Source organism: Ranitomeya imitator, chromosome 9 (genome assembly GCF_032444005.1).
Source record: "Ranitomeya imitator isolate aRanImi1 chromosome 9, aRanImi1.pri, whole genome shotgun sequence".
Taxonomy (NCBI): domain Eukaryota; kingdom Metazoa; phylum Chordata; class Amphibia; order Anura; family Dendrobatidae; genus Ranitomeya; species Ranitomeya imitator.
Window position 1 is genome coordinate 89,804,852 of NC_091290.1, and position 26,025 is coordinate 89,830,876.

General features: G+C 47.7%; 1 protein-coding gene across 1 annotated transcript in view; it reads left to right on the forward strand.

Annotated features, from left to right (window-relative positions):
- The window catches only part of KIAA1549L (KIAA1549 like), a 738,873-nt gene that overhangs the window by 668,660 nt on the left and 44,188 nt on the right, over positions 1 to 26,025 (forward strand). The window contains exon 18 of the mRNA XM_069739753.1: positions 19,595 to 19,692. Coding sequence (XP_069595854.1) covers positions 19,595 to 19,692 — 98 coding nt within the window. The remainder of the gene's footprint in view (positions 1 to 19,594; positions 19,693 to 26,025) is intronic.

The window sequence follows — 26,025 nt, forward strand, 5'->3', positions numbered from 1 at the left end:
ACATACAGGTATATACTATATATAGAAGGAGATGACATACAGGTATATACTATATACAGGAGATGACATACAGGTGTATACTATATATAAGGGAGATGACAAACATGTATATACTGAGGTGAAAATGAGAGGTGTGAGGTGAAAATGAAAAGGTGTGAGTGCAAAATGAGAGGAGTGAGGGAAAATAGTGGAGTGATCGGAAAATGACAGATGTGAGGTCGAAATGACAAGTGTTAGGGGGGAATGAGAGGAGTGAGGGAGAAAATTAGAGGTGTGAGGGAGAAAATGAGAGATGTGAGGGGGAAAATGAAAGATGTGATTGGGAAAATGAGAGGCGTGATGGGAAAATAAGAGAAGTGACGTGCTATAACTAACCACAGATATTTACTATGCCCAGGCAACGCCGGGCTCTTCAGCTAGTATATATATATATATATATATATATATATATATATACCGTATATACTCGAGTATAAGCCGAGATTTTCAGCCCATTTTTTTGGGCTGAAAGTCCCCCTCTCGGCTTATACTCGAGTCATATCGGCAGGTCGGCAGGGGAGGGGGAGCTGTTATGACCTGGTGGTCAGGACAATAATGGACCTGGTGGTTAAAAGCACACGGAATGACCTGATAGTTACTGATAATAAAGGACGAGCTCTGGGACGTGGGAACTCTGCTGACCGCAATCCCTAATCCTATCACACACACTAGAAATAGCCGTGGATTGCTCCTAACGCTCCCTATGCAACTCGGCACAGCCTAAGGAACTAGCTAGCCCTGAAGATAGAAAAATAAAGCCTACCTTGCCTCAGAGAAATTCCCCAAAGGAAAAGGCAGCCCCCCACATATAATGACTGTGAGTGAAGATGAAAATACAAACACAGAGATGAAATAGATTTAGCAAAGTGAGGCCCGACTTACTGAACAGACTGAGGATAGGAAAGGCAACTTTGCGGTCAGCACAAAAAACTACAAAAAGACCACGCAGAGGGCGCAAAAAGACCCTCCGCACCGACTCACGGTGCGGAGGCGCTCCCTCTGCGTCCCAGAGCTTCCAGCAAGCAAGACAACAATCAAAATAGCAAGCTGGACAGAAAAATAGCAAACCAAAGAAAATCAAGCAGGAACTTGGCTTCTGCTGGGAAGACAGGTCACAAGAACGATCCAGGAGTGAACTAGACCAATACTGGAACATTGACAGGTGGCATGGAGCAAAGATCTAAGTGGAGTTAAATAGGGCAGCCAGCTAACGAATTAACCTCATCACCTGTGGAAGGAAACTCAGAAACACCCACAGCCACCAGAGGAATTCCATGGATAGAACCAGCCGAAGTACCATTCATGACCACAGGAGGGAGCCCGACAACAGAATTCACAACAGTACCCCCCCCCTTGAGGAGGGGTCACCGAACCCTCACCAGAGCCCCCAGGCCGACCAGGATGAGCCAAATGAAAGGCACGAACCAGATCGGCAGCATGAACATCAGAGGCAAAAACCCAGGAATTATCTTCCTGACCATAACCCTTCCACTTGACCAGGTACTGGAGTTTCCGTCTCGAAATACGAGAATCCAAAATCTTCTCCACCACATACTCCAACTCCCCCTCAACCAACACCGGGGCAGGAGGATCAACGGATGGAACCACAGGCGCCACGTATCTCCGCAATAACGATCTATGGAACACATTATGGATGGCAAAAGAAGCAGGAAGGGCCAAACGAAATGACACAGGATTGATAACCTCCAAAATCTTATATGGACCAATGAAACGAGGCTTAAACTTAGGAGAGGAAACCTTCATAGGAACATAACGAGACGACAACCAAACCAAATCCCCAACACGAAGTCGGGGACCCACACAGCGCCGGCGGTTAGCGAAACGTTGAGCCTTCTCCTGGGACAATGTCAAATTGTCCACCACATGAGTCCAAATCTGCTGCAACCTATCCACCACAGTATCTACACCAGGACAGTCTGAAGACTCAACCTGCCCTGAAGAGAAACGAGGATGGAAACCAGAATTGCAGAAAAACGGCGAAACCAAAGTAGCCGAGCTGGCCCGATTTATTAAGGGCGAACTCAGCCAACGGCAAGAAGGACACCCAATCATCCTGATCAGCAGAAACAAAGCATCTCAGATATGTTTCCAAAGTCTGATTAGTTCGTTCGGTTTGGCCATTTGTCTGAGGATGGAAAGCCGAGGAAAAAAGACAAATCAATGCCCATCCTAGCACAAAAGGATCGCCAAAACCTCGAAACAAACTGGGAACCTCTGTCAGAAACGATGTTCTCCGGGATACCATGTAAACGAACCACATGCTGGAAAAATAATGGCACCAAATCAGAGGAGGAAGGCAATTTAGACAAAGGTACCAAATGGACCATCTTAGAAAAGCGATCACAAACCACCCAAATGACCGACATCTTTTGAGAGACGGGGAGATCCGAAATAAAATCCATAGAAATATGCGTCCAGGGCCTCTTCGGGACCGGCAAGGGCAAAAGCAACCCACTGGCACGAGAACAGCAGGGCTTAGCCCGAGCACAAGTCCCACAGGACTGCACAAAAGAACGCACATCCCGTGACAAAGACGGCCACCAAAAGGATCTAGCCACCAAATCTCTGGTACCAAAGATTCCAGGATGCCCAGCCAACACTGAACAATGAATCTCAGAGATAACTCTACTAGTCCATCTATCAGGGACAAACAGTTTCTCCGCTGGGCAACGGTCAGGTCTATCAGCCTGAAATTTTTGCAGCACCCGCCGCAAATCAGGGGAGATGGCAGACAAAATTACCCCCTCTTTGAGAATACCCGCCGGCTCAGGAACACCCGGAGAGTCAGGCACAAAACTCCTTGACAGGGCATCAGCCTTCACATTCTTAGAGCCCGGAAGGTACGAAACCACAAAATCAAAACGGGAGAAAAATAACGACCATCGAGCCTGTCTCGGATTCAACCGTTTGGCAGACTCAAGATAATGATCTGTCAAGACCACCACGCGATGCTTGGCTCCTTCAAGCCAATGACGCCACTCCTCGAATGCCCACTTCACGGCCAACAGGAGGGAGCCCGACAACAGAATTCACAACAGTAAAAAGACCCTCCGCACCGACTCACGGTGCGGAGGCGCTCCCTCTGCGTCCCAGAGCTTCCAGCAAGCAAGACAATAATCAAAATAGCAAGCTGGACAGAAAAATAGCAAACCAAAGAAAATCAAGCAGGAACTTAGCTTCTGCTGGGAAGACAGGTCACAAGAACGATCCAGGAGTGAACTAGACCAATACTGGAACATTGACAGGTGGCATGGAGCAAAGATCTAAGTGGAGTTAAATAGAGCAGCCAGCTAACGACTTAACCTCGTCACCTGTGGAAGGAAACTCAGAAACACCCACAGCCACCAGAGGAATTCCATGGATAGAACCAGCCGAAGTACCATTCATGACCACAGGAGGGAGCCCGACAACAGAATTCACAACAGGGAGCGGGGGCTGTGTAATTATACTTACCTGCTCCTGTTGCGGTTCCTGCAGTCCCTGGCTTCCCCGGCGCTGCAGATTCTTCCTGTACTGAGTGGTCACATGGCACCGCTCATTACAGAAATGAATAGGCGGCTCCACCTCCCATAGGGGAGGAGCCGCATATTCATTGCTGTAAATGATCGGTAACTGTGACCGCTCAATTACAGGAAGAAGCTGCAGCGCCGGCGAAGCCAGGGACTGCAGGGACCGCGCCAGGAGCAGGTAATTATACGGAGAGCACAGCGCTGCACGGTATTTACCTGCTCCTCGCTCCGTTGCGGCTCCGTCTCCAGCGTCCTCTAGCAGTGACGCTCAGGTTAGAGGGCGCGGTGACGTAGTCAGTGCACGCCCTCTGCTGAGCGTCAGTGCTGGAGACGGAGCCGCACGAGGAGCAGGTAAATATGGAAAGCGCTGGCATCCTGAGCAAGAGAGTTGAGTATGTGATTTTTTTTTTTTATTGCAGCACCAGCAGCATTCTATATGGCACAGCTTTATAAGGAGCATCTATGGGGCCATAATCAACGGTGCAGAGCAATATATATATGGCACAGCTTTATAAGGAGCATCTATGGGGCCATAATCAACGGTGCAGAGCATTCCATATGGCACAGCTTTATAAGGAGCATCTATGGGGCCATAGTCAACAGTGCAGAGCATTCCATATGGCACAGCTTTATAAGGAGCATCTATGGGGCCATAATCAACGGTGCAGAGCAATATATATATGGCACAGCTTTCTATGGAGCATCTATGGGGCCATAATGAACAGTATAGAGCATTCCATATGGCACAGCTTTATGTGGAGCATCTATGGGGCCATAATGAACGGTGCAGAGCATTCTATATAGCACAGTTGTATATGGAGCATCTATGGGGCAATAATGAACAGTATGGAGCATCTATTTTTATTTTTTAAATTTACCAGTAGCTGCTGCATTTCCTACCCTAGGCTTATACTCGAGTCAATAAGTTTTCCCAGTTTTTTAGGAGAAAAGCCGGTAATTCAATTGCCGGCATTTGCTATCTCCTTCCCAAACCCGACAGGATATGAGACATGGTTTACATACAGTAAACCATTTCATATCCCGTATTTTTTTACATATTAATCACTACTAATGTTAGAAGTGTATGTGTGCAAAATTTGGTGACTCTAGCTATTAAAATAAAGGGTTAAATCACGAAGAAAATTGGTGTGGGCTCCCGCGCAATTTTCTCCGCCAGAGTGGGAAAGCCAGTAACTGAGGGCAGATATTAATAGCTTAGAAAGGGATCATGGTTATTGGACCCCCCCTGCCTAAAAACATCTGCCCCCAGCCAACCCAGAAAAGGCACATCTGTAAGATGCGCCTATTCTGGCACTTGGCCACTCTCTTCCCACTCCCGTGTAGCAGTGGGATATGGGGTGATGAAGGGTTAATGTCACCTTGCTATTGAACTCATATGAACTCGAGCCTGGGAACTTTTCATAATATTTTCCCACGCTTGATATCATATGAGTTCATCCAGCAGAGGGCGCATCACCGCAACTCGAGGTAACTACAGTACATTCCCCTGCATTCCATTCATTCACCAAGTTTTACAGCTAGGAGCACAGCTGCATTAGCAGAGGTCCTGGGTGTAAAATGATTTAACCCCTTCAAATGGATTTACAGCGTGGGACAAGACTGTAACGACGGAAGGTATGGAATATTGTGGGGTTTTTTTTTACTTTGTTTCAGGTGACAAGGGTCTTCAGGTGGATTAAGAGTATAATAAAATATTAAAATACCATGTGTCTTTATTTCATTAAAATACTTTTTAATAATGTGTGTGTGTTTTATTAACCATTTCAGACTATTGGATTAATAATGGATAGGTGTCATAATTGACGCCTCTCCATTATTAACCTGGCTTAATGTCACCTTACAATAGCAAGGTGACATTAACCCTTTATTACCCCATATCCCACCGCTACACGGGAGTGGGAAGAGAGTGGCCAAGTGCCAGAATAGGCGCATCTTACAGATGTGCCTTTTCTGGGGTGGCTGGGGGCAGATGTTTTTAGCCAGGGGGGATCCAATAACCATGGTCCCTCTCTAGGCTATTAATATCTGCCCTCAGTCACTGGCTTTCCCACTCTGGTGGAGAAAATTGTGCGGGAGCCCACGACAATTTTTTCCGTGATTTAACCCTTTATTTTAATAGCTAGAGCCACCAAATTTTACACACAGACACTTGGGACATTATTAGTGAGGAATATGTACAAAAATAAGGGATATGAAATGGTTTACTGTATGTAAACCATGTCTCATATCCTGTCGGGTTTAGGAAGGAGATAGCAAAAGCCGGCAATTGAATTACCGACTTTTAAGCTATCTAGCGCTGTATTAAATATAAATACACACACATATATATATATATATATATATATATATATATATATATATATATATATATATAATGTGTCTCACTGACATATATATATATATATATCGTATATACTCAAGTATAAGCCGAGATTTTTGGGCTGAAAGTGCCTCTCTCGGCTTATACTCGAGTCAAGGTGGGTGGCAGGGTCGGCGGGTGAGGGGGTGAGGGCGCTGAGGCATACTTACCTAGTCCCAGCGATCCTGACGCTGCCCCTGCCTGTCACACTGTCTTCGGGTGCTGCAGCTCTTCCTGTCAGCGGTCACGTGGGACCGCTCATTAGAGAAATGAATATGCGGCTCCACCTCCCATAGGGGTGGAGCCACATATTCATTTTTCTAATCAGCGGTAACAGTGACCGCTGATAGAGGAAGAAGCTGCGGCACCGAAGACCAGCTGTGCGGGAGAAGGAGCCAGACGCCGGGACCAGGTAAGTATCGCATATTTACCTGTCCCCGTTCCAGCCGCCGGGCGCCGCTCCATCTTCCCAGCGTCTATCTGCACTGACTGTGCAGGTCAGAGGGCGCGATGACGCATATAGTGTGCGCGGCGCCCTCTGCCTGATCAGTCAGTGCGGAGAAACGCCAGGACCGGACGCTGGGAGCTGCAAGCAAGAGAGGTGAGTATGGCATTTTTTTTTTTTATTGCAGCAGCAGCAGTGGCACAGCTTTCTATGGTACATCAATGGAGCAATAATGAACGGTGCAGAGCACTATATGGCACAGCTATGGGACAATAATGAACGGTGCAGAGCACTATATGGCACAGCTATGGGACAAAAATGAACGGTGCAGAGCACTATATGGCACAGCTATGGGGAAATAATGAACACACCGTTCATTATTGTCCCATAGCTGTGCCATATAGTGCTCTGTTGTGAATTCTGTTGTCAAGCTCCCTCCTGTGGTCGTGAATGGTACTTCGGCTGGTTTTGTCCATGGGCTTCCTCTGGTGGTTGTGAGTGGGGCTGCGGCTTCTGAGTTTCCTTCCGCAGGTGACGAGGTTAATTCGTTAGCTGGCTGCTCTATTTAACTCCACTTAGATCATTGCTCCATGCCACCTGTCAATGTTCCAGTATTGGTCTTGTTCTCTCCTGGATCGTTCTTGTGACCTGTCTTCCCAGCAGAAGCTAAGTTCCTGCTTGTTTTTCTCTTGTTTGCTGTTTTTCTGTCCAGCTTGCTATTTTGATTTTTGTCTTGCTTGCTGGAAGCTCTGGGACGCAGAGGGAGCGCCTCCGCACCGTGAGTCGGTGCAGAGGGTCTTTTTGCGCCCTCTGCGTGGTCTTTTTGTATTTTTTTTGTGCTGACCGCAAAGTTGCCTTTCCTATCTTCAGTCTGTTCAGTAAGTCGGGCCTCACTTTGCTAAATCTATTTCATCTCTGTGTTTGTAATTTTCATCTTTACTCACAGTCATTATATGTGGGGGGCTGCCTTTTCCTTTGGGGAATTTCTCTGAGGCAAGGTAGGCTTTATTTTTCTATCTTTAGGGCTAGCTAGTTTCTTAGGCTGTGCCGAGTTGCATAGGGAGCGTTAGGAGCAATCCACGGCTATTTCTAGTGTGTGTGATAGGATTAGGGATTGCGGTCAGCAGAGTTCCCATGTCTCAGAGCTCGTCCTATATGATTAGTAACTATCAGGTCATTCCGTGTGCTCTTAACCACCAGGTCCATTATTGTCCTAACCACCAGGTCATAACAGTGCTCTGCACCAGAGCACTATATGGCACAGCTATGGGGCAATAATGAACGGTGCAGAGCACTATATGGCACAGCTATGGGGCAATAAAGAACGGTGCAGAGCACTATATGGCACAGCTATGAGGCAATAATGAACGGTGCAGAGCACTATATGGCACAGCTATGGGGCAATAATGAACGGTGCAGAGCACTATATGGCACAGAATGGGGCAATAATGAACGGTGCAGAGCACTATATGGCACAGCTATGGGGCAATAATGAATGGTGCAGAGCACTATATGGCACAGCTATGGGGCAATAATGAACGGTGCAGAGCACTATATGGCACAGCTATGGGGCAATAATGAACGGTGCAGAGCACTATATGGCACAGCTATGGGGAAAAAATGAACGGTGCAGAGCACTATATGGCACAGCTATGGGGCAATAATGAACGGTGCAGAGCATTGTATATGGGGCACAGCTTTATATGGAGCATCTATGGGGCAATAATGAACTGTATGGAGCATGACCGCGTATCGCCAAACTGGGTCTTCTCCGTACCCCATCTTCCTAACTCCCCCCGTACCCAGTACACCATTCTCCCCTCCTTCTGTTAAACCTTAAATTAACACACAACACGTAAATTTCTTTGGATAATTTGGCCACAGCGGCCATTTTATTAAAACAAACAATAACATGAATAACAACATATATATACCATATGCAAAAAACCTTGAGGGGAGGGTTCTTGGGGTAATAAATCTGGCTCAAAAATAGGCATAAAGCCACCACCAAAACTTGAAAACCAAACACTTCTTTACCCTCAGCCGTAACCACCAGCTCAAGGGCACCATGTAACCCATTTCGGGCAAACCAAAACCCCAAAGCTCCCGAGGTAAACTCCCCGTCCAGAGCCCGTAAACAAAAGCCAGATCAAACCCTGTAAAATGTCATCACCACCTCCAAGAACCCCACCCCCCGCCAACCCGCCACTGTGACAATGCTAACGAAAAACTCCCCTCTGGAAGTTACTGACTAAAACGAGAGACTCCCAACTCCCTGGCTATCCCCCCCATCAAACTGTTCCCTCGAACTGATAAGAAAAAATGGGAGGGAGGGTGGGCTTCTCTCCTCTTGATTCACCTCACAAGTGATCCTTCCCGCACTTTTTCCAGTCCCTGCCTCCTTCTTCCACTAAAAACACCCCCCTACTCAAAATTCCCACCAATCCCCTTGCGATCCTTGTTTATATTCAAACGAACTCCAAACCCCCTTCTCGGCCACGCAGTCATGTGGGGGCTTCCATCTAGCTACGCCCATTACAACCCCCCCTCTTGACCGCGTATCGCCAAACTGGGTCTTCTCCGTACCCCATCTTCCTAACTCCCCCCGTACCCAGTACACCATTCTCCCCTCCTTCTGTTAAACCTTAAATTAACACACAACACGTAAATTTCTTTGGATAATTTGGCCACAGCGGCCATTTTATTAAAACAAACAATAACATGAATAACAACATATATATACCATATGCAAAAAAACCTTGAGGGGAGGGTTCTTGGGGTAATAAATCTGGCTCAAAAATAGGCATAAAGCCACCACCAAAACTTGAAAACCAAACACTTCTTTACCCTCAGCCGTAACCACCAGCTCAAGGGCACCATGTAACCCATTTCAGGCAAACCAAAACCCCAAAGCTCCCGAGGTAAACTCCCCGTCCAGAGCCCGTAAACAAAAGCCAGATCAAACCCCGTAAAACGTCATCACCACCTCCAAGAACCCCACCCCCCGCCACACACGAACAGCCCTGACCACCTCAGGCTCGTGAGTGCCCCACCACCACCAAAGCTCTTTCAACTCCTTCCTGTAGCCCGAGCGCCCATAAATCCATACCAACATCATTAAGGTGCACTCCATCATTCCTCCAAAAATTGCCAACCGCAGCCTCCAGCTCCAAATGTCTCACGGCAATACCCCCGTTCCGAGACACAAAACCCGCCACCGCCCTATTCAGTTTTACCCGGGCTCGATTAATCCCCTTATGGGAACGTGCATCCCGCCACTTACGCCGTGGCACAATGTCCAACCAAACGGTCAGAACACCAGGAAAAGCTACCCACAACCTTAAAAAATCAAAACGTATGTCTCTAATCAATTCCCTAACTGGCCTCATACCTAAATCATTTCCTCCAATGTGAACCACCAAAATGTCCGGGGAGCGATCAAGTCTGGCGGCATTGGAGACTTCCGCCAACAACCTCCGCCATAACATACCCTGAAAGCCCAACCATCTAATAACCACCGAATCCCGTGCAAAGCCTAATTGCCTACCATTTGGCCTGGCATCCGCCCGAAGCGCACCCCAGTGAACAAATGAATGTCCGATAATCCAGGCCAGGAGGGAGGATTGACCTAAAAAACATAACAATGATTAACACCAATACAAATCTTGCCACTATCCCCCCCAGACTCAGTGCCTAACATAAGACAGATAACGATTCGAGCTCCATCTGCCTATTCTCTTAATCACATCCGAGCCCAAACCCAGATCATCAGCCTCGGACGCATCACCAATTCGAAATGAGTGCGACCCGAAATTCCTCGGGTCAACACCCAGCAATCCCAAACCCCTCTTCAATAGAGCCGTGAATTGGAAGCGTGACAAGAATTCCCCGTTCTGGTGTCGTAACAAAGGGCCCGCCCTCAGCGGCCACAGACGCCAATAAGACTCCAAACAGTGCTGCGGGCACATCCCGCTACCTCCAACTCTTCCCAGCACCACTCGCTTACCCTTACCAAGCTGATCAGTCTTAGAACGCCTGATCCAAAAAACAATGCCCCCTGCCCAAAAGTCAACATCCTCCGCTAACAGACCACCCGCCTTATCTTTATTCGGGGAAACCAACTCCCCCAAGTGCAAAGCCCCAAAGAAAGCTAGAGAAAAGGCTAACCGAAACAATAAAACTTCGAACTGAAAACTACAAATACCGCCTAAAGCCTCCCCGAGCCGTTCCAGCATTCCAAAAGAAATCGGCCTGCGATTATCAAAAGACACATTGCCTTTTCTGAAACCCTTCAACGCCTGTCTTATCAAAAAATCTTTTGTCACGTCAGCTGAACCTTGCAAACGAAAACCAAAAGCCAGACCCGCAATAACTTTATTCAACCTTGACACAGACCATCCCCATTCAGCTGCCTTACCCATCAATGCCAGCAAAGCCATAGTCCTATCTCCGTCAGACTCAACCGGGCCGCATTGGACCAACCAACCTTCCCACATCTCCCATGCCGCTTCGTAATCCGACCACGTCCGTCTCGACAATGAGGCCTGTATTAAACGACCTCCCCGTCCGCAACAATCTGCCACAGATGCGAAGGACATTCCGCTCCTGTAGGTTCCGAATCTGGCGCCAGTTCCCGGAATCGATCCCACTGCAAACGAGATAAAGCATCTGCTATAGTGTTTTGGACACCTGGAACGTGCACTGCCGAAATCCACGAGTTCAATTCCAAACACCTTAACACCAATTCCCTAACCAACCTGATAACGGGGGGAGAAGAAGAAGATAAACTGTTGATAACTGACACGACACTCAAGTTATCGCAATGAAACCGTACCCGGCGATCCTTAAACATGTCGCCCCAAATAAACGCTGCCACCACAATTGGGAACAACTCCAACAATGCCAAATTTTTGGTAAGCCCGTTTTGCCGCCACTCTTCCGGCCACACTCCGACACTCCATTTGCCTCCGCAGTAGGCCCCATAACCGACTCCCCCTGCTGCGTCCGTATAAATTTCACAATCGAAAGCATTCAAATCCTCCTGCTGAATCAATGCCCTGCCATTATAATTCTCCAAGAAACGCTGCCAAACCAACAGATCCTCCCTGTGCTCCCTGCTCAGGCGTATGAAATGATGAGCTGCACGGACACCCGCCGTAGCCCTGGACAACCTTCGGCAGAAAATCCGGCCCATGGGCATGATACGGCATGCAAAATTCAGGCGACCTAGCAACGACTGCAACTCCTTTAACGTCACTTTCCTCAACTTTCCGATTCTGGATACCTCCTGCTTCAGCAACAACAATTTGTCCTCGGGCAACCTGCACTCCATCTTACTAGAATCAATAAGAATCCCGAGAAAACTTAAAACCGTACATGGACCCTCTGTTTTCTCCTGCGCCAAAGGGACCCCGAAATGCCCGGCCACCCATTCCATGGTGGCCAATAAATTGCCGCACACCGCCGAGTCTGGAGGACCAACAAACAAAAAATCATCCAAGTAATGAATGACCGAAGGAACATCAGAAACGTCTCTAACCACCCATTCCAGAAAGGTACTGAAAGTTTCAAACAACGAGCAAGAAATCGAACAGCCCATCGGCAAACACCTATCCAAATAAAAACCTCCGTTCCAAAAGCAACCTAGCAACGGAATGCTCTCCGGATGCACCGGCAGAAGCCGAAAGGCAGACTCGATGTCTGTCTTTGCCATCAAGGCCCCCGCTCCGTACATACAAACCCACTCGACTGCCGCATCGAACGACGTGTACACGACCGAACATAATTCCTCCGCAATGCCATCGTTAACAGAACAACCTTTTGGGTACGACAGATGCTGAATTAATCGAAACTTGTTCGGCTCCTTCTTGGTAACCACTCCCAACGGAGAAACAATCACCCCTTCCATAGGCAGCGAACCAAACAGGCCCGCCATTCTCCCTAACTCCAACTCTTTTGCTAACTTACACGAAACAACATCCGCATGCAAACTTGCTGACCTCAGATTCTTTGTCGAAAAAGGGACCGCATGATTCGGGCGGGGAATCCTAAAACCTTCAGCAAAACCATCCCTAATAATCACCGCCTTCGCCCGGTCCGGGTATCTACTTAGATAAGGGGCCATCTTTTGAAGCCTCACCGGCGTCAACCCCATGACCGCTACCCACCCCTGGCTTGCCCCTTGCTTTTCTGAAACATTTTGAAGCCCCGTGTGAGGCTCCGCTACAATGGGAGCATACGTGCTTAAACCTACAGGTATTGCCATACTTGCACTGGCCGTCATTGAACTGCCAGCACGTGCCCGTTTTTTCTTTAGCCCCCTGTGACCCCTGTCCTCCTCCACCCCCTTGTCCTGACTGCTGACTATTACCCCCCCCACCCCCTGGAAAGGACTGCCCGTACCGCACAGGGGCCATCACCTTCAGCCACAATCCAATATCCTTTTGATCCCATTTTATTTCAGGCCTCACCGCCTTCCGCTGCCTAAATTGTTCATCGTACCGCAGCCAAGCCTGGCCTCCACGTACGATATGCCTCCCCAATAGAATCAAAATAACAGAAAAGACCCGAGCAATTCTCCGGGAATTTTTCTCCTATCACACTGGCCAAGATAGCAAAAGCCTGCTGCCAATTTACAAACGTCTGCGGGATCAAGCGCCAACGCCTTTTTTCCTCCTCCTCCTTTTTGCTATCATCCTTCTTCCCTTTGTCCAAATTAAATTTCTCCAAAGGGAGGAGGGAGAAAATCTCCACAAATTCGTCCTTCCAAATCTTCTCCTTCACCTCCTTCTTTAGATGGGCACCGAGGGGACCCTCAAAGCAAACATAAACTTCCCCTTTTGCCCGATCGTCCAGCTTCACCTCATCCTTCTTACCCGTCTCTGTTTGAACCGAGACTGACACCCCAGCTGCCTGATCCGAACCAGCAGCCCCAGACCCCACTAAAACACCAGGGACCCCTCCCCCGGCTACGTTACCAGAATCTACCAACCAAGCCCCAGCGGGTGACCCTCCCACACTGCTTGCTGCCCCCGCATCCAATCTCCTCAAAATGTGCAACATACCCGCCAAAAGCTCTCTAACTCCAGGAAAACCTGAACCGGCCTCCCCTACCCCCTCCGCTAACCCCGCCGAACCTGGCACCGAAATAGGAATAGACATATACTCACGAGGCTGCGCAGGTGCTGTGTCCCCACCAGCCGCGTCTCCGGAATCCTGCTGCTTGCCGTCGTCTGGATGCTCGCTCCCGGATCCGGGGTCGTCGCTGCCACTGAGGTGCCCCAGGCCCGCGCCCCTGGCCTCCACGTCACCAGGGGGGACCGAGACTGGCGATACACTCCTGTCGCTGGACCTCCTGGCGGATCTTGACCTGACGGCTGTTTGTAATCCACCTCGGCCTCCTGGCCTACTTGACCGCCCGGCACCTGCCCCACGACCACCGCGTCCCGGGCCCAGCTGAACCGCTGATGCCAGCCTGCCCGTCGCCCTGCTCTGTCATCCGGTGCCTCTGCCAGGCCCACCTGGGGAAGGTGAGCCCGCCGCTGCCACCGCTGCTCCGGAACTCCCCATCACCGCTGGCGTCGCTGGACTCCTGGCTCCTCCTGCTGTTGCCGCTGTAATCCGGCTGCTCCTGGCGCCGCTGGGGGCGCCGCACATCCCCTCGATCCCGGACTAGGCCGCACTTCTTGTGCGGCCCTCACCGCTGTCGTCGCTGGGCTCCCGGCTCCTCCTGCTGCTGCCGCCGCTGTCCGCGCTGTGGTCCGGCTGCTCCTGGCACCGCTAGAGGGCGCCGCACTACCGCTCGCTACCGGACTAGGCCGCACTTCCGGTGCGGCCCTGACTTCCGTTGCGGCCCTGGCATCGGGCCGCGCCTGGCTGGTCCCCGCTCCACGCCGCCGACTCGCGCCGGCAGAGCTGCCGGGTGGATTCCTGCCGGAGGGGGGAGCGGGCTGGATGGTCGCACCGCGTCCCGCAGCCCCCGCAGGGTCCCCGGAGGGGCTCCGCGGCCTGCGCCTGCCGCGCGGTGCTATTTCGGGGGACAACCTTTCTGGGGGCCGGGTCCTCCTGGTCCTGCTGCCCCGGCTCCCGCAGTCGCCCAGCAGCCTGGTGAGCTGCTCCTCCAGCCATCCATCGCTCCTGGACCTGGATTCCCTGCGCAGCTGTTCCACGAGGCTGTCTATGGAGGCCATGGTGAGTAGCTGCACACGTCTTCTCTCCTCTTGATTCACCTCACAAGTGATCCTTCCCGCACTTTTTCCTGCCCCCGCCTCCTTCTTCCACTAAAAACACCCCCCTACTCAAAATTCCCACCAATCCCCTTGCGATCCTTGTTTATATTCAAACGAACTCCAAACCCCCTTCTCGGCCACGCAGTCATGTGGGGGCTTCCATCTAGCTACGCCCATTACAGCCCCCCCTCTTTATATGTGGCACGTTTTTATATAGAGCATCTTATGGGCCCATCATAAACTGTATGGAGCATTATATGGGGCTCCTGATTCAATATGGATATTCAAAAACACTTAACCTACTGATGTCTCAATTAATTTTACTTTTATTGGTATCTATTTTTATTTTTGACATTAACCGGTAGCTGTTGCATTTTCCACCCTAGGCTTATACTCGAGTAAATAAGTTTTCCCAGTTTTTTGTGGCAAAATTATTGGGGTCGGCTTATACTCGGGTCGGCTTATACTCGAGTATATACGGTATGTGTAGACATTTATTTTAGCTATTCTACTCTAACCTGTCAGTGTGATTTTACTGTACACCGCGCTGAATTGCCGGCTTTTCTATAGAACACCGCTGCGTATTTCTCGCAAGTCACACTGCTGGTCCGTGTGTAATCCGTATTTTTCTTGCCCCCATTGACTTTCATTGGCGGATTTTTTGCGCAATACGCTGACAAACGCAGCATGCTGCGATTTTCCACGGCCGTACAAGACCGTATAATACGGATCTGTAAAATATGGCTGATAGGAGCTGGGCCATAGAGAATCATTGTACCGTGTGCAATCCGTATTTTCTGCGCCTCTCATACGTCCGTAAAACTCACTAGTGTGACGCCGGCCTTAGGGTTATGGCTTGTTCGCTATTCATCGTTAGGAAAGGCCAGGTGATGCAAATTTCTCAGCTTTATAAAAATCCACCTCTAACCTTGTTGAAAAAAAAAAAAAAAAGGCAAGCTATGGGTTCTGAAAATGGTGGAGGGCCTCAAAGCAGGAGATGGCTATAAGAAAGTAGCAAAGCATTTTCTAGTTGCTCTTTCTTCAGCTTGACATATGGGCCCCACACTGATCAGCTCTGGCGGTTCCTCAATGTAGATGGTGTATGCAACAGACCACCAAAGGTCTTTGTACTCTTTAGTGACCGCTGCATGGAGCTGCAGATCAGCTTCTCTGTATGTCGTTTACATCTGGCTACAGCCAGAAGTGATAAAAGTGGATCATTGTGGGGGCAGGAGTTGAACTCCTATTTTATTTATTTTTATTTATTTTACTCATTTACGAGTATTGCACCATTGATTCCGCAGCGTTTTACAGACATTATTGGCACTGTCCCCGATGGGGCTCACAAATTCCCTATCAGTTTGTATTTGGAATGTGGGAGGAAACCGGAGTACCCGGAGGAAACCTCAGTCAAATACGGGGAGAACATACAAACTCCTTGCAGATGTTGTCCTTGGTGGGATTTGAACCCAGGACCCCAGCTGATCTTGTATTGAAGATTTGTCCTAAAGATAAGCCATGAATATAATAGTCCTCCTCTTTATGTATACCATATTTTTTTTATTTAAATTATAGGCTCGTATTCAAATGTGAGTATATCCCACAATATACACAATACAGATTTTATGTATTGTTTGTCACTTTAACTACTTCTGGAGCGCCCATAGACTGAACATATGGGCTGTCTCACTCCTACTCTGCAATGACGTTCTAAAATGTCACTGCATAGCAGCACAGCTGCATGCGATCTTGTAGTTGTAGGAGCGGGAAAACAGCTGTCTGACAGCCAGAGGCCCCACAGAGAAGGCACAGACATTGCTTCCCCCAGTCCGTTAGACGGATTACGTTACACCGCGGCATAACGCGGTGTAACGTAGTCCAGTAACGCCGCCATTGAATGCAATGTCGGATGCATCGCTAGCAATGTGCCGTCATTGAGTGACTGACCCCGAGATGCGGGCTGCAGCATTTTCAGGTCCTTCACCGCTAGCGCAGATGGAGCTAGCAGATGCTCTATCGGCGCTAGCGTGCTTCATGACCGGCACTTGCGTTTACAGCGGTCCGTTACCGTATGTGTTGAACAGGCTGCTGTAAACGCAATGTGAACCTGGCCTTACTGTGTTTACAGTAATCAAAAGCACTTACAGTACATTGCCTCCTCCTCCATCCACAGCAGACATGTAATAGCTGTGTGTACAGGTCCTTCTCAAAAAATTAGCATATAGTGTTAAATTTCATTATTTACCATAATGTAATGATTACAATTAAACTTTCATATATTATAGATTCATTATCCACCAACTGAAATTTGTCAGGTCTTTTATTGTTTTAATACTGATGATTTTGGCATACAACTCCTGATAACCCAAAAAACCTGTCTCAATAAATTAGCATATTTCACCCATCCAATCAAATAAAAGTGTTTTTTAATAACAAACAAAAAAACCATCAAATAATAATGTTCAGTTATGCACTCAATACTTGGTCGGGAATCCTTTGGCAGAAATGACTGCTTCAATGCGGCGTGGCATGGAGGCAATCAGCCTGTGACACTGCTGAGATGTTATGGAGGCCCAGGATGCTTCAATAGCGGCCTTAAGCTCATCCAGAGTGTTGGGTCTTGCGTCTCTCAACTTTCTCTTCACAATATCCCACAGATTCTCTATGGGGTTCAGGTCAGAAGAGTTGGCAGGCCAATTGAGCACAGTAATACCATGGTCAGTAAACCATTTACCAGTGGTTTTGGCACTGTGAGCAGGTGCCAGGTCGTGCTGAAAAATGAAATCTTCATCTCCATAAAGCATTTCAGCCGATGGAAGCATGAAGTGCTCCAAAATCTCCTGATAGCTAGCTGCATTGACCCTGCCCTTGATGAAACACAGTGGACCAACACCAGCAGCTGACATGGCACCCCACACCATCACTGACTGTGGGTACTTGACACTGGACTTCAGGCATTTTGGCATTTCCTTCTCCCCAGTCTTCCTCCAGACTCTGGCACCTTGATTTCCGAATGACATGCAAAATTTGCTTTCATCAGAAAAAAGTACTTGGGACCACTTAGCAACAGTCCAGTGCTGCTTCTCTGTAGCCCAGGTCAGGCGCCTCTGCCGCTGTTTATGGTTCAAAAGTGGCTTTACCTGGGGAATGCGGCACCTGTAGCCCATTTCCTGCACACGCCTGTGCACGGTGGCTCTGGATGTTTCCACACCAGACTCAGTCCACTGCTTCCTCAGGTTCCCCAAGGTCTGGAATCGGTCCTTCTCCACAATCTTCCTCAGGGTCCGGTCTCCTCTTCTCGTTGTACAGCGTTTTCTGCCACATTGTTTCCTTCCAACAGACTTACCATTGAGGTGCCTTGATACAGCACTCTGGGAACAGCCTATTTGTTGAGAAATTTCTTTCTGGGTCTTACCCTCTTGCTTGAGGGTGTCAATGATGGCCTTCTTGACATCTGTCAGGTCGCTAGTCTTACCCATGATGGGGGTTTTGAGTAATGAACCAGGCAGGGAGTTTATAAAAGCCTCAGGTATCTTTTGCATGTGTTTAGAGTTAATTAGTTGATTCAGAAGATTAGGGTAATAGGTCGTTTAGAGAACCTTTTCTTGATATGCTAATTTATTGAGACAGGTTTTTTGGGTTATCAGGAGTTGTATGCCAAAATCATCAGTATTAAAACAATAAAAGACCTGACAAATTTCAGTTGGTGGATAATGAATCTATAATATATGAAAGTTTAATTGTAATCATTACATTATGGTAAATAATGAAATTTAACACTATATGCTAATTTTTTGAGAAGGACCTGTATAGGGAGGTCCGCAGGAGCTGTTGGGTCATAGGAGACTTAGACAGCTCTGCTATACAGCCTAATGGCTGGATTTCACCTGTAACTGGGACTAATATACCAGGCTTAGTTATAAGGGAAATAAGATGAAAGCAAAAATATTTAAATATTGAAATGCCACACACACACACACACACACACACACACACACACACACACACACACACACACACACACACACACACACACACGTCTTTTATGACCTTATGGGGGTAACAATGTGTAAAATAAATGAAAGATAGATAGATGAAAAAATTAGCAGTTGAAGAAATAATTAAAAAGGCCACAATAAATCCAAATTGCTGTTATAGGCCCTGTCCCTGTAAAAAAAAAAAGAGACCCTGAAAATGTGCTTGGTGAGGAGTGGGGGTAAATGTTCTGATCTTGAACTGGTTTAATAACACCTACGGGTTCACTGTACATTGTAAGCTGAGCTCAGATATAAATATATAATACACAGTATACATATAAATAAGATACATATATAATAGGTAAAGTACGGTATATTATCAGACGTGTTTACTCAACAGCACAAGATATACGGTAAATCATTTAAGGAAAGAGGATAAATGGATGATGACAGAATAAGATCATTGTGGAGATTCCAGGAGAGTCACACACTGTGAGAATGGGGGGGACGGCGACTTCTAGCCCACAGCTCATTAGAGCAGCTTCTGCCATCTTGTCTGGATATGTTACAGGACTATTCTTGCACATAATGTGCATTGCAGGATGCTGGGGCTAGGTTCATCTCTGCATACTGAACTGCAAAGTAACATTTGATTCCACTTCCAGATTAACCCCTTATTGTATTGTACTTTGCATTATCCATTATATTTTGTAAACAGGACAATACCCTAAACTCAAAAATGATCTATTTCAAATTATTAAAAAAGATATTTGTAATTTCACTGTAATTTCATGTAACTGCAGCTTTACTAACAATTTGGATCCCCTCTAATACGTATCCAGGCCACAGACCACCAATGACTGTTGCAGATGACATAGACGGAGCAGTGACTGCCGAACCCTCTCCCTTTCTTTTTATGTATATCATCACTCCTGTAGCAGTGTTTTATTACAGTTGCAACCAAAGCTGCTGCTATATTTTTTTTTCTCCAACAGAATTACCGATTTTCCCAACTACCTGAAATGGTGATAGGTTCTCCGCCACCGCCGATTCCCCCCAGGACCGGTCCTGTTGCTGTCCCTTCTCTAAGGAGGTAAAGCCCATTTTAATATTGTGTTGGTTTTTGAAAGTTTTCCTTTTTTAACAATTAAATATTCTTGTTTGTAAGATACAAAAGTATACAAACAGAAGACCTCTGCTTGCTGTCATTTAGTGTCTTTTGTCAATAAATTTGTCCTGGAAATGTGACCACACAGGTACAAGGGTTTTTGCAGTGAGGCCATGTTCACATTACGTATTTTCTAGTGGTGAGCGAGTATACTCGATGCTCGAGTTTTCCCGAGCACGCTAGTGAAGTCTCCGAGTATTTGTTAATGCTCGGAGATTTAGTTTTCTTCCCCCCGCAGCTGCATGATTTGCGGCTGCTAGACTGCTTGAATACACAAGGGGATTCCCTAGCAACCAGTCAACCCCCACATGTACTCAGGCTGTCTAGCAGCCGTAAATCATGCAGCTGCGTCAACAAAAACTAAATCTCCGAGCACTAACAAACACTCGGAGACCACCCAAGCGTGCTCGGGAAAACCCGAGCACCGAGTACACTCGCTCATCACTAGTATTTTCCACTCATCAGTGGCCGTGTTGGGCTTTTGTCTGGGATCCTGAAAGGTAGGATTCAGGCATAGCCTCAGACGGAGTCACTGCTTTGTTGGACATCATTTTCATCAGTATTTGCCTATTTGAACTTGGCTCCAAAACTGAAATACTTGGATACTGCTGAAAATATCCAACAGAACACACAGTGTCCCAGGGCCGGACTGGGACTAAAATTCAGCCCTGGCATTTGAAGTTACACAGGCCCACTTGTCACATGGTGACTGTATAATATCTTTGTACACTTGTAGGCAGGGCCGGTTTTAGGCAAAGTGGGGCCCTAGGCAAAGTTTAAAATGGGGCCACAAATGCTAACATATTGGACATCACACAAAAGCATTTCGGTTGTATTTACATGTGCTGAGTTCAGGCCGCTAAATGAGTTTGATCGACAATACTGAAGTTGTTCAACGCTTATTTCCCGGCCTCTTTCCACCAGCTGAGGAATAATGATGGGACAGAACGATCACTAACAGATCACCATACAGTATCATGTTATCAGCAGCACATCTACAGTTTACGCTGGCGATGTGCTGCTGAGAACAATGATTTTTGTTCCAGCAAAAACAATCTGAATATGTCGCATTTTTCTTGTTTAGTAAAATACACCCCATAGTCCTCCATATATTATAATGTGCACCACAGTCCTCCACATAGTATAATACACTCCCTATAGTCCTCCATATATTAAAATACACTGCTCAGTCCTCCATATAGCATAATACACTCCTCATAGTCCTCCATATAGCATAATACACTCTTCATAGTGCTCCATATAGTATAATGCACCGCCATAGTCATCCATGTAGTACAATTCACTTCCCATAGTATAATGCACCCCATAGTTCTTCATATATTATAACGTATTCCCCATAGTCCTTGATACAGTATAATGCAGCCCACATATAGCATAATGCAGCCACCACCCTACAGAATATAATGCAGCCACGCCAGAGTATAATGCAGCCACCCTAGAGTATAATGCAGCCACCCCATAGAATATAAGACAGCCCACCTCCCCATAATATATAATGTAGCCCCCATAGAATATAATGCAGCCCCCATAGTATATTACACAGCCTCCCCCATAGAATATAATATACCCCCACAATAGTATATAACAGCCACATAGTATATAACATGGCCTCCCCCATAGAATATAATATACCCCCATAGTATATAGCACGACCCACATAGCAGAAAACAACAGAGCCCACACAGTAGTATATGGCACAGCCCACACAGTAGTATACAGCAGAGCCCACATAGTAGTATACAGCACAGCCCACACAGTAGTATATAGCACAGCCCACACAGTAGTATACAGCAGAGCCCACACAGTAGTATATAGCACAGCCCACACAGTAGTATACAGCAGAGCCCACATAGTATACAGCACTGCCCACATAGTAGTATACAGCAGAGCCCACATAGTAGTATACAGCAGAGCCCACATAGTAGTATACAGCAGAGCCCACATAGTAGTATACAGCAGAGCCCACATAGTAGTATATAGCACAGCCCACATAGTAGTACACAGCAGAGCCCACATAGTATACAGCACTGCCCACATAGTAGTATACAGCAGAGCCCACATAGTAGTATACAGCACAGCCCACACAGTAGTATATAGCACAGCCCACACAGTAGTATACAGCAGAGCAGAGCCCACACAGTAGTATATAGCACAGCCCACACAGTAGTATACAGCAGAGCCCACATAGTATACAGCACTGCCCACATAGTAGTATACAGCAGAGCCCACATAGTAGTATACAGCAGAGCCCACATAGTAGTATACAGCAGAGCCCACATAGTAGTATACAGCAGAGCCCACATAGTAGTATATAGCACAGCCCACATAGTAGTATACAGCAGAGCCCACATAGTATACAGCAGAGCCCACATAGTACTATACAGCAGAGCCCACATAGTAGTATACAGCAGAGCCCACATAGTAGTATACAGCAGAGCCCACATAGTATATAGCACAGCCCACATAGTAGTATACAGCAGAGCCCACATAGTAGTATACAGCACAGCCCACATAGTAGTATACAGCACAGCCCACATAGTAGTATACAACAGAGCCCACATTGTTGTATACAGCAGAGCCCACATAGTAGTATACAGCACTTCCCACATAGTAGTATACAGCACTTCCCACATAGTAGTATACAGCAGAGCCCACATAGTAGTACACAGCAGAACCCACATCTCTCCTCCCCCCCCTAGAATGGCCCCACAGTCCAGTAAAAAAAAAACACTCCTCACCTCCCCTCGTGCCTGCAGTGCTCCATGCTCCTGTCTCGGCGGCTGCGGCTGCACTGTCTGGAACACAATGAGTGCGCGTGCACCCGCAGTGTCAGAGGCAGAGCGGGGAATGATGGGAGAGGGGCGTCAGGTGACGCTCTCTCCTCCATCATTGCATTCAACTGACCGTCTCGCCGGTATAGTTGAATGCAGCGGCAGCGCTGGGGGAGGGAAGGGTGAGTCGGCGTGCAGCGGCCCACTACTGCCACCGGCCCTTCTGGTATTTGCCAGAACTGCCCGATGGCCAGTCCGGCCCTGCAGTGTCCCCATGTGTGTCACTAAAGTCAGCTGCCCTGTTAGGCTACTTCCACACTTCCGTCTTTTCAGCTCCGTCACAATCCGTCGATTTTTGAGAATGCAGGATCCTGCAAAAACGTTTGCAGGATCCTGCATTTTCCCATAGACTTGTATTAGCGACGGATTGTGACGGATGGCCATCCGTTTCATCCGTCGTGCACTGGATCCTGTGTAAAACAGCGTTCCGTCGAGCAGAGAAAACGTTCATTGTAACCTTTTTTGTGCATGTTGGAAAATCGGTCAGCGACACATCCTGCGCTGCCCATCGTTGGCTACAATGGAAGCCTATGGACGCAGAATCCGTCGCTGACCGTCACACACAGGAATCCAGCCACGGATCCAGTTTTTCCCTTCTGAGCATGCCCGCAAGGATTTTCAAGTCTGGGAAAAGTCTCTCTCTTCTCTCTCCTCTCTCGTCCCCGGACATTTAATTCCCGGAATTTCTGTACGATGGATCCGTCATTACACTGGATCCGTCGCACACGTTTTTACCTATTTTCATGACATCCGTTGATATGTCATTTTACTGCATCACGACGGACCCCAGAAAACAGAAGTGTGAAAGTAGCCTTAGGAATCCCGGGATCTACACAGATACCCTGGCGGAGCCACTGACGAGTGGATAAAAGGTGATGGGAGCCTGGCCTGAATTACAATGCCCTGTAACCAGCTGTGGCCTGTGTGTCCGCACATAACCAGAAGGACAAAATAAAAGCAAGCAGAGATCGGGAAAAACAATGAGGAACTGATACAGAAAGCATATTGTAAGATCAGTGAACTTTACAAATTACAGAATCAACCTTTCCTTGCAGTGAGTGAAATCCCCCTGGAATAACTGCACCACAGAATGTTTTGCTACTGTGTAGTAAGTGCAGGGCCGGCTCCAGGTTTCTGAGAGCCCCGGGCGAAAGAGTCTTGGTGGGCCCCTCCTTTAACACATACCACGATTCATGATCGCATATAAACACAGCCATGGCAAAGCCACGTAGCATATAATACAGCCATGTAGTATATAACAGCCCACGTAGCATATAACACAGCCACATAGTATATAGCACAGCCACATATTATATAACACAGCCCACATAGTATATAGAATAGCCATGTAGTATATAGCACAGCCCATGTAGCATATAACAGCCCATATAGTATATAGCACAGCCACATAGTATATAACACGGCCCACGTAGTATATAGAACAGCCATGTAGTATATAGCACAGCCCACGTAGCATATAACAGCCCATATAGTATATAGCACAGCCACATATTATATAACACAGCACACGTAGTATAACACAGCCATGTTGTATATAGAACAGCCATGTAGTATATAGCACAGACATGTTGTCTACAGCACAGCCCACATAGCATATAACAGCCCATTTAGTATATAGGACAGCCCACGTAGTATATAACAGCCCATATAATATATAGCACAGCCCAGGTAGTATACAGCACAGCCCCCCTCCCCCCAAGAATGGCCCCATAGTCCAGTACTCACTGTTAGTTACAAAAAAAAAAAACACTCCTCACCTCTCAACGTTCCCGTGCCGCGCTGCTCTCTCCCTGCTCTGGTCTCGGCGGCTGCCGCTGCACTGCCTGACACACAGCGAGTGCGCGATGACGTCATCGTGCACCCGCAGCGGCAGTGTCAGAGGCAGAGTGGGGAATGATGGGAGAGGGAGCGTCAGGTGACGCTCTCTCCTCCATCATTTGCTTTGAACTTTACCGGCAGACGCCGGTAAAGTTCAAAGCAACGGTGGGAGAGTTGGCGCTGGCGACAGGCGCCCCCCCCCCCCCTGCCTCACAGGGGCCCCATACCAGATACGTGATGTGCAGCTGCGTGATGTGCCGCTAGCTGAGGGCCCCTGGGGGAGCGGGAGCCGTAGGCACTGGCAGCTGCCTGCCCCTAACGCCGGCCCTGAATGGGCCCCCCTGTCTCGCCAGGGCCCCGGCTCTTGCCCGGGTACGCCGGGTGCTGATGCCGGCCCTGAGTAAGTGTTACAACATCATTAGTAACATGAGGGCTCTTCTACTAGTTGCTCATTAGTGACTGTCATGAATCATTACTTGTTGCCAGAGCATTTAAGTACTCATTTCTTTTGGTTATTTTGGGTATTAAAGAAGCCGCTCATGAAGTTTTTTTTTTTACAAAATCTGTGCATTTAAATGTAATGTAGTGTGCGTGTTAATTACTCACCTATCGCCGCTCTCTCTGGAGTCCAGCGCCTTTCTGTTACATTGACATCACCTCTTTTCAGATCATCAGGCTCACTTTAGGATGTGTGTGAGGCATAGATCTCTTACATTGGAAGTCTATGGAGCCTCAGAAAAACCACTCCTGCGTCTCACAGAGCGCAGTGTGACCGGAGAGTCCGCAGAGCAGTGACGTCACTGAGAAGAGGAGCAAAACGGCGCTGGATACTTATACTGACACTATACTGCATACACTCAGATGTGGTCAAAATAATCATGGCAGGGCGTCTTTAAGGCCGGTTTCACACATCAGTGGCTCCGGTACGTGAGGTGACAGTTTCCTCACGTACCGGAGCCACTGACACATGTAGACACAGTGAAATCAATGCATCTGTGCAAACGCTGTGAAATACTGACCAAATACTGAACGTGTGAACGTGGCCTAAGGGTTTGTGCACACGTTGCAGATTCCCTGCAGATCTGCAGCTTTTTTTCCCGCGCAGAAACGCTGCAGTTCCGCAAGTGATTACAGTACGATGTAAATCAATGGCAAAAAAGAAATGCTGTGCTAATGGTGCGGAAAAATCTGCACAGAAAATGCAGCAGATTCAAAAAAGGAGCATGTCACTTCTTTTGTGCAGATCTGCGGCGTTTCTGCACCCATTCCATAATAGAAATCTGCAGGGGTAAAAAAAAGGAAGAAATCTGCAACCTGTGCACATACCAAAAAAAGGCGCAGATTCTGACCTGCATTTTCTGCCAAGAAATTCAGAAACTGCACAGAAAATTCCACAGTCAAATCTGCAACGTGTGCACATAGCCTAATAATGAGAGTGGCTTCTGCATTTTATTAATTAGCCCAGCCTGCTGCAAATCAATATTTTTCTTTTCCTAGTATATTCTGCCACCTAGTGGTTGATAGTGCTACCATCAGTCATTTCTAGCTTCTGCTTTGGGAAGCCATA